The sequence below is a fragment of the Papio anubis genome, chromosome 9 (assembly GCF_008728515.1).
Source record: "Papio anubis isolate 15944 chromosome 9, Panubis1.0, whole genome shotgun sequence".
NCBI classification, from domain to species: Eukaryota; Metazoa; Chordata; class Mammalia; order Primates; family Cercopithecidae; genus Papio; species Papio anubis.
In genome coordinates this window covers 10,236,442-10,246,603 of record NC_044984.1, presented here as the reverse complement: position 1 = coordinate 10,246,603, position 10,162 = coordinate 10,236,442, and the positions used below count along the sequence as shown (strand labels likewise).

Genomic DNA, 10,162 nt, shown 5'->3' with positions numbered 1-10,162 from the left:
ATATATACTCAGGGAAATATAAATCATTCTACCATAAAGACATATGCACATGAATGTTCATTGCAGCACTATTCACAATATCAAAGACATGGAATCAATCTAAATGTGAGTTTATAATAGATTGGACAGAGAAAACGTGATCCATAGATACCATGGAATACTATGCAGCCATAAAAAAAGATTATGTCTTTTGTAGGAACATAGATGGAACTGGAGACCATCATCCTTAACAAACACAGGAACAGAAAACCAAATGCTGCATGGCCTCACTTATGAGTGGGAGCTAAATGATGAGAACTCATAAGCACAAAGAAGGGAACAACAGACACTGGGGTCTACTTGAGGGCGGAAGATAGGAAGAGGGAGAGGAGCAGAAAAAAAATAAATATTGGGCACTGGGCCTAATATCTGGGTGATAATATAATCTGTACAAAAAACCTGCATGAAATGAGTTTACCTATATAGAAAACCTTTACATGTACCCCCGAAACCTAAAATAAAAGTTAAAAAAAAAATGGATGGGCTTGAGACAGGAAAATGTGGAGATGAATGTTCTCTTATAATAATTTGACTCTTGGACTCTGGTCCTAGCTGAGCAATAGATACAAAATCTGGTGAGATCCATTCAGTTAATTGAAAATAAGGCAGAGCAAGGGAAGCCCCAGGGATGGGTGGGCTTGGTTACAGCCTGTTTGGAGCTGATGGCCAGCATGCCCTTCCCTAAGAAGGTGCAGTGGAGGCCTGTAGCCAGAAAGGCGACACCAGTATTCTGAGCAGCAACAAGTTCCAAGACTTAAAGAAGTTTCTTACTCCTTATATAGGGAAGCACAGAGACGATACACTTGGGCAGGAGATAAGAACGGTATGAAATCAAGAAGAGAAGACAGACTTGTCAGAAGCTAGAAAGAAGAGGACCTGCTACAGAGCCTAGATTCAGGCGATTGTTGGAAGACACCTTCCAAAATCCTCTTCTTTGCTAGACTCTGTCTTGGCTCCGTGTCCCTGAACTTTCATATAAATACTCAAAAATGAGGCAAATGTAGCAAAAGGTAGTGAATTGCTTTGTAAATTCTGGAAAGAGGACCTGAGACTAATGTAGAGAGAAAAGGCACTTCAGCCAGTAACATGAGTTAAAACATTTAAAACTACTTATTTTTATTTATATCAGAGTAACAAATACTTATGAAGTCCTTTGAAGTGCAGCGCACAAGTTTCTCGTGTGGGGCGGTGGGTGTGGCCATGTTCTTGTCCTTCCTTCTTTATCCATTGAAGTTATGCCTTCTGTTCTTAAATAGATTTTCCTTTGTTCAAAATATTTATTCCTAGCCTTTCACAAATCCGAAAATAACTGAAGAAACAGGTAGCATCATTCCAATTTCGCCTTGGGTTTGAAGAGTCCCTCATGGTGGCACAGTCCTCCAGGGTAGCTATGTTATTGGGTTCCCCTACATCCCAGAAGCTGAAAAAGAATGACATAGGAGACTTCGAATCCCAGCAAAAAGAGGTAAAGTAACCTCATATACCAGGCAAATTGTGTTTGTGTTGTTTAACCTCACAACAGTTTTGCGAGGCAGGTATTATAATGTCCATTTTATTGAAGAAGAAAAGGAACCTCAGGAAAGCCAAACCATTTGTCTAAGTCACAGTTTGTGAGTACTGAAGCTGAACTGGATCTTTCTGACTTTCTATTCTGTCCTGTTCCTTTGTTCCTTTTCTATTCTGTCCTGTTCCTTAGCTATAGAATGACAAGTTATAGGGAAGATTGATATTCTGATAGATTTGTTTTCTTCACACTCATATCTCATATCGGCTTGGCTCTCTTTATTCTGCACAGAGCGTGTATTAACTTAGGTGCATCCTGCAGTGGTGTTCCAGTGTGGTTGTGAAGCAGCATTTCTAAGTGTCAGAGTATCTGTGTTGTATTCTTAGAACTGCTCATTCGCTAAATCCCTTAACTTTTCTGAGTTTTAGTTTCCTCAAATGCTAAATACAGATTAACAATTAACATTCTAGGAAAGTGTAATTTAGGTAAAATGAAATAATAATAAAATAATAAAACTGAAATAATAAATGAGAAAAGAACTTTGAAAAATTAAAAATGCTATGCTTTATTAAGAAGAATATTTAATGGATGCTGGGCTTAATACCGGGATCATGGGATGATCTGTGCAGTAAACCACCACGGCACACGTTTACCCATGTAACCTGCACATCCTGCACATGTACCCTGGAACTTAAAATAAAAGTTGAAGAAAAGAAAAAAGAAAAAAATCCTTACTCACTAACAAATCATGAGAAACAATATATATAGCAAAATATTTTATATATCAATTAATCAATCAAACAAAAAAAGCATATCCACAATTTAAAAAAAAGCTATGCTCTAATGATGTGAGGATATTATTAAGGAGAAAAGACGCATTGTCAAGAGATTCTCATTTTTCACTGCATAAGAACCTGCTGTCTTTCTCAACTTACTATTTTTTTCCTCATTTCCTTCAGTTTTGGGGAATAAGACTCTTAATTCCACCTCTTGTCTCTTTTGCATTCTCAGTGAATGATTCTTCAGTTCATTTTCATTTATTATTTCCCCTTTATTCTTGAGACAATCCCAGGAAAGGAGAGAAGTGAGTGCTTGTACTTCTCCTTCGTCTTTTCTACCTCAGCTCTTTTCTTTCCTGCATTTAATACCACCAAGAATGGACCTGATCTGTTGCAGGAAACAGAACGAGGTTTCAAGAACTCCTCTCAATAGGAGAGTAATTACCTCAGAGACTTTGTCAAAGGTGTGCCATCCACCCATTGCCACTGACCCTCGACCACCTTGTCTGACAGTCCAATAAAAAACTCTTTCATTTTAGGTTTCTTATAGGCAAGGAATTCCTATGGAAGATACAAAATAAAAGGAGATCAGTTATTTCAGTTTTGAATAAACGTTGCTGGTAATTCTTATTAAAAGAGATAAGAATCTGGAAGAGATCCTAGCACTTTGGGAGGCCAAGGTGGTGGATCACCTGAGGTCAGGAGTTCCAGACCAGCTTGACCAACATGGCGAAACCCTGTCTCTATGAAAATTACAAAAAATTTTGCTAGGCATGGTGGCGGCTGTCTGTAGTCCCAGCTACTTGGGAGGCTGAGGCAGGTGAATCGCTTGACTCTGGGAGGCAGAGGTTGCAGTGAGTCGAAATCGCGCCACTGTACTCCAGCCTGTGCAACACAGCGAGACTCCATCTCAAAAAATAAAAAAGGATCTGGATGAGAAATGACAGATAAATGAAACTGTAAGATCATGAGGATTATCTACTGATTTTTTTGGTGGTGAAATACACATAAGATAAAATTAAACTGACAAAAAATAACCTTCAACAGAAAAGGAGATCCTCAACAATTCTTTCAAAGTTTATCTACTGTTATTGGTGGCCAAATTTATTGAATATATCTAGTGCAAAACATTATTAATCACAGCTTAAAGAAAACGGACAATATTTGCTTCACTTCTTGCATATAATATGTTCATAAACATAATGATTAGTCTAAAATTAACTTCCAACCCTCTTTTTTCCCCTTGCCTAATTAAAGGAACTCCACATGGAAATTCCCTTTTTCTTAGGTTCTTCTAGGAAGGAAAATAAATTAAGGTAGGCAGTGACTTTACCGGAATGGTAAGAACAGCATGCATTTTAGTACATTCATTAACCACAGTCATTGGGGATCAAGCACTGAGCATATGTATGAAAAGAGAGGTAGACCATGTGGGGAATGTCACATTGGCATTGGAGGACTGCAGCTACCTGCTCCTCCTGTGAGTTAATAATCACCAGGTGAGCGCCCATGGCTGAGCAGTTCTTTAAACTTGATGTCCAGGGAATGGTGTCAGTAGAAAAGAAGTAGCAGCTAGATTGAAAATACTCCCAGTTCGATGGACAACAGTTCTTGGCTGAACCTAGGATGAGAGATGTTTCAGTGAGTGTCCCAGGTGAACCGAATAAGAAAACCCAAAGCTTCATCTGGCCCCATGGAGTCCTCATTTAAGTCAGAAGCCTTGGAATCACTTGCTCATACCCCACATCTTAGTATCTAAGACTTTAGATAATTCCAATGTCAAGAAACATCAACAGAATTTTTTTGGTCTTTTGAATATAATTCTCGTTCTCTGGATGTCAATGCCAGGAAATGCAACTATATGTGCAAGCTATCTTAGTTATGCTATTGATATAGAACCTTATTATCTGTTCTTAGACTACTAATGTCAGAGAAATTTATACATTTTATTTGGGTGACCCCCAAAGAGCCATCTCTTATGTTTCCTGAACAATGTATCCTCAATCAAATCTCCATACTGTAGTATATAGATGCGTTAGATTTCTTAGAATTACAGAACTTTTGCCTTTGAGGTCTATTATAAATAATTCATCTAATTTCTCTCAATTTAATGGTGAGAAAATTATAGCTCAGAGAAGGAGGCCACTTTTTTAGTGTCATGTAGCATTTTGCTAAGACTTGGAACAGGATGACATACAAGAGCATAGAGTATATTTGTGAGATATTTATACATTCTCTACTCCATACGTTTTTTCCTCCTTCATCTCATTTCGGAAGTAGGTGAATGAAGAAAAAGTACACTCCTGGGAATGATACCTTCCACTTCTGGATTTACTGTTCAGACATACCTCAAATGTGTTATAAAAGTTTACTCTAATTTCCCCAAGACTTCCTGCTCCAATGCTAATTGCATCTCCAAATTTCTAGGATTTTACATTTTGCTTTTGAAAAATAAGACCTAATCCAACTATATTTCACCTGTTCCAAAGTCAATCTAGAAGCCAGAAAATGTTGCTATGGAAATTTTGATGTTCACCTTTGGGACTGCTATACCTGATCCATCATTGTAGCAGGACAGCTCTGTGAAATTCTCATGTAGCTGAAACTTTTTCTCATCACAGTTTTGAAAGATGTGATACGTCACTGTAAAGGAAAGGGTATAATGTTTGTTAGTCTTATTTTGGTTAAAAAAAAATCAGTTCTGTCAGTTTTGTATTTATAACAAAAGTGCCAATATTTATCATGTTTTTTCTTACAACCTGCTTTTCCTTACGACCCAGAGAAAACAGATATGTTTGCACTCCCTCTTATGCCAAGTCCACTCTCTCTACCCTTCCTTCCAAAAGTAATGAGTCATGTCTCTGGTCCCAACCAGTAGTTCAAGCTCTAAGGCAGAATCTCCTAGAGAAGGTTACACTAATAATAGAAGCTGAAAGAGGAGGACTCAGGACTGCCAAGGAAGTGAAAAATGTCCATCATGAAAAGTAAGTCACAGGTGATTAAAATTCGGAAACAGTTCCCTGCTTGTTGAGGTTTCTGGTTTGAGAAATAACCTAGAGATTAATAGGAAAAAAAAAAAAAGAGTGAAATAGAAAGACCTTTTGAGGGAAAAGAGAATGTACAGGCAGCATGGAAGAGTTTTCACCTAATATGCACCAGGAAGAATTAAATTGAATTTGACCTTCAGAACCCACCAACACATCTGGTGATGAAACAGGCGCTGAGAAATAGGATGGGGATCCCAGAAACAGTCCATAAGAACATTTGGGAAGAGAAGCATCCTCTCTCTGTAGAAAGAATGACACAAGCATGATCAATCTTCCCTAAGCAAGGTACAAAAGAGCTAGAAGAGATTCTTTTTTTAATTATTATTATTATACTTTAAGTTCTAGGGTACATGTGCATAACATGCAGGTTTGTTACATATGTATACTTGTGCCATGTTGGTGTGCTGCACCCATCAACTCGTCAGCACCCATCAACTCGTCATTTACATCAGGTATAACTCCCAATGCAATCCCTCCCCCCGCTTCCCCCTCCCCATGATAGGCCCCGGTGTGTGATGTTCCCCTTCCCGAGCAAATCAAAACCACACTGAGATACCATCTCACACCAGTTAGAATGGCGATCATTAAAAAGCTAGAAGAGATTCTTGTGCATCCTTACTTATTTCCTTCTATTTCTATTGTCTGTATTGAGTAATTCCCAAATGTCAGCATGCGTCAGAATCACTTGGAGGGCTTATTGAAACACAGATTGCTGACCCTTACTCCCAGAGTTAGCAATCAGTAGAGATTGTATGGAACCAACAAGTTCCCAGGGGCTACTGCTGCTGCTGGACTGAGGACCACACGATTAGAACCCCTGGAGTAAGACTCCGACTCATGAACTCAGATATACAATTTTTCCTTTCTAAGTCTCTCAGTTAAATTTTTTTCAATATTTTCTAAGGCCACCTTTCTTTCTTTTTCTTTCTTTTCCCTTTTCTCATCGTTGCTTTTCTTGTCTTTCTCCTGATCTTTTTTTTTCTGTGTCTCATTTTTCAAGCTCTTTGTAAATCAGGTAAAATATTAACAGTTATCTAGTAGTTCCTCTCTTCCTCCCATTACACATTTTACAGACAAAGAGCGTTCCAGAGAAGTGAAGTGATTTGCCAAAAGGGACACAATGCATTGCAGAAAGGGTGGAAACAGTGTGATAGTTCTCCCTTAACTAGAGTCCAGTAGGCTTTCTGGAATAAGAAATAGCCTTCCAATCTCTCTCTCTTCACCGTCTCCTTTTTTTTTTTTTTTTTTTAACTTCAGTGAATACTTTTCTATTGTGATATCTTTCACCATATTTATTACTTGTTCCAAAAAGAGATCTGTGAAAGAAAAGGAAGAGTTGCAAATTTTACCTGTGCCTTGTGATTCAGATGCTGTTGATGAATTCATTTTTTTCTCTCTCTTTGGCTTTTTGTTTCTCTCTCTCTCTCTTTTTCTCTCCCTCCCTCTCTTTCTTTCTCCTCAGGGGTGTTTTGTTGGTAAGATTCAGGGAGAATGAATCTTGAAAGATGAACAATTTGTCTTTTAGGAAGTTCAACTCCGATAGACGTAGAATATTACTTGTTCTGTGGTTATACATTAAGTCAGGATTTCCTTTCTTGCATAAGGAGAACAAGGAAGTTTATTGGACAGCATGTCAGTTCTCTTCACTCCATGAAACAACGAAATGAGGAAATTATGAAATGGTAAAGCATCAACACAAATAGACTGCCCATGGGGAAATAGGAGAGTTTTAAAAAATCTTGTTTTGTTTTGTTGGACCAAATGTCTCCAGTTTCTTCAAGGCACAACTCATCCCCCAGTTTTTCCTTGACAATATGGAGCTCACCTCTGCACTCTCAATTTCACTTGGGATCTGTACCATCCACACATTTGGTAACTGAAAAGAAGACTTAGACAGCACAGCACAAAGCTGAGCATATAGTGTGTGTATTTAGGACATGGCAACCTGAATTCTTTTTCATCTTTTATGGTTTTTCTTTCTCCTTCATTTGCAGCTCTTGAATATTCTAATGTTGTGGATTTATGTCCCTCTTACCTTGCGCTGACTACTAGGCTGCTACTACTAGGCTGACTACTAGGGTCCACCTCAGCAGGGCAGCCTCATGTGATAAGACCACTTAGCTTAGTTTTTCACAACATAACGCAGCTTCTGAAGTCTCAGAGACCCAGCAGGTCGTTTAATTCTCTTGTTCTGAATTATTTGGGGATTTTAGTTCTATGTTGCAGCCTACACTGGGAGAAACGTATTTGAAGGTCACAAAAAGCAGTTTCAATTAGACGTTAGAATTCAATGCTTCTCTGGGCCGGGAGCAGTGGCTCACACCTGTAATTCCCACACTTTGGGAGGCCGAGGTGGGTGGATCACTTGAGGTCAGGAGTTCGAGACCAGCCTGGCCAACATGGTGAAATCCCACCTCTACTAAAAATACAAAAATTAGCCAAGCATGGTGGCACGCATCTGTAATCCCAGATACTTGGGAGGCTGAGGCAGGAGAATCGCTTGATCCTGGGAGGCAGAGGTTGCAGTGAGCCAAGATTACACCACTGCACTCCAACCTGGGTGACAGAGCGAGACCCTGTCTCAAAAAAAAAAAAAAGAATTTAATGCTTCTCTGGAAGAATAGTTAAATGTGCCTTCTCCTTACTTAAAGATACTTGAGAATAAGATCACACTGGTCTCAGTTGATTTAAGTTCACAAGTCAGGAGGTACAAGCATGATGTACATGACTTGGTAATCCCCACATCCAGTGACTCACGAATTTTCCATGTGTGAGAAAATATTCTTGTTCTCAAAGGGACTTTTAAAAATTTCAATGTACTGGTCAATTTTCTCTGCATTCTCTGTTTTATAGTAATATAATTTTTAAAGTATCTTTAAATTAGGTAGGTGTATATTATAGAATATATCCATATTTAATATGTGTATTCTCAGCAAGTGGCTTTTGATCAGTAAAAAAAGAGAAACTATCTAGTGGATGAGCTATATGAATTATAAAGTGATGAACATAATTACCACAGTTCATCTTTTATTAATTACAATCAACCGGCAACCATCAATATTACTAAACAACTGTATGTTAATTTTTATCAATATACAATTAAATAGAAACCAATAAATTAATATTTTTTCAGCCAAAATATATATTTTTATATCTTTTGTTTCATTGATTTTCCCCAAATTATAGAAGTAATATGTTTTTGATTAACAATATGAAAAGCATGGGACAAGTAAAAGCCTTCCTAACTATCCTTAGTGCATTCTTCTAAAGTGGACCATGCTTAATGATTTCTTGTATCTACTTTGAGATATTTGCTAGGCTTACTTAACTGAAATATGTATAAAATATTGTTTATTCATTTTTATACAAATAGAATTACTCTATGCATACTTTTATGTTTTGAAAATTACCTTTATATTAAATCCATGCTTTTGGAAGTTGATCTTAAATATATTGTTTAGTTTTTTTATAACTTATAAACTAGATGCTGCTAAAGAACATTTAAATCATTTCTAGTTCTCCCTGCTCCTTATAAATGAGGCAATGACTATATTTATATATTTTTTCAGGTGCAAATTTTTTTCACATAGATTTAAATAGTATTAAATAAATAGTATTCACATAGCATTAAAATCAATATTTGGCATGACAATCATAATAGAATAAATTCTAAGATATAAAAATAAATATAAAATTTTATCTGAAGGAAATTTTCATGGCAATTTAATATTACAAGCCTTATTAGGTAAGTGTAACACAACGACATTATAGTATAGGAACAGCAATTACTCTGCAGTGCAGCTGGTAAATTGTTTCCATGACAGCTATGCCGCAATTTTTCCTACAAAATAAACAATTTTAATAGTGAAGACATAGAGAAGCAACATATTTCCTGATATGTACTTCACTTTTCTTTAACCCTTTCTTATTCATGCTCTTCTATTAAAAAATTCTCCTTGTATCATTGTTCAGTTCCCACCTATGAGTGAACAATGAGAACACTTGGACACAGGAAGGGGAACATCACACACCGGGGCCTCTTGTGGGGTGGGGGGAGGGGGAGGGATAGCATTAGGAGATATACCTAATGTAAATGACGAGTTAATGGCTGCAGCACACCAACATGGCACATGTATACATGTGTAACAAACCTGCACATTGTGCACATGTACCCTAGAACTTAAAGTATAATTTAAAAAAAAATTCTCCTCGTATCAAATGTAACTTATTCTGTATTTTGTTGAATAGGATTTTGGAATTTCTCTGTCTTTTAAAATGTTGAGGTGAAAAGGCTGATATTATGCCATTAATTCATCTTTGTTAGATGAGAAACACTCTCAAATAGAATTTATATTGAAAAATTTATGCCTAAATCAAAATTAAATAAGTAAATAATTAATTTCATTTAAAAAGATTATGTCTAACAGACCTATTCTACAAAGACTAGAATTATAATTTTTGAATCTATCTCTTTTACTTTTTAAAAGCTGCTTCATTGAGGTATGATTGACATGCAAAGCTGTAGATATTTAATATGTACAACTTGATGTGTTTGGAGAGAAGCACACGCCCATGACCTCATCTATATTCATCAGGGATATTGACCTGTAGTTTCCTTTTCTTGCATTGTCTCCATTTGGCTTTGGTATTGGGGTGATTCTGGTTTCACAGAATGAGTTTGGAAGTGTCCCCTCTTATCCTTCTTTTTTGAAGACTTTTTAAAAAATTAGATTTTTTTTAATTTATTTTTTTTTTTAGGTTTGGTAGAATTCACCAGTGAAAACATCTGACCC

At 36.9% G+C, this 10,162-nt stretch overlaps 1 protein-coding gene across 4 annotated transcripts; it reads right to left on the bottom strand.

The window, feature by feature from the left end:
• Positions 1 to 1,129: 1,129 nt before the first annotated feature.
• Positions 1,130 to 7,344, bottom strand: CLEC4E (C-type lectin domain family 4 member E). 4 transcript variants are annotated; one of them, XM_021921995.2, is made up of 6 exons: positions 6,719 to 7,326; positions 5,517 to 5,609; positions 4,876 to 4,965; positions 3,792 to 3,943; positions 2,768 to 2,883; positions 1,130 to 1,459 (listed from the first exon to the last, which is right to left on the bottom strand). In XM_021921995.2, the coding sequence occupies exons 1-6, from the start codon at positions 6,753 to 6,755 to the stop codon at positions 1,288 to 1,290; spliced, it is 660 nt and encodes a 219-aa protein (XP_021777687.1). In that variant the 5' UTR covers positions 6,756 to 7,326; the 3' UTR covers positions 1,130 to 1,287. The 4 variants fall into 4 exon arrangements, with proteins under 4 accessions (XP_021777687.1, XP_021777689.1, XP_021777690.1 ...); XM_021921997.2 differs by having other exon boundaries at positions 1,131 to 1,459; positions 3,819 to 3,943; positions 6,719 to 7,344; XM_021921998.2 differs by lacking the exon at positions 5,517 to 5,609 and having other exon boundaries at positions 1,131 to 1,459; positions 6,719 to 7,334.
• Positions 7,345 to 10,162: the final 2,818 nt, after the last annotated feature.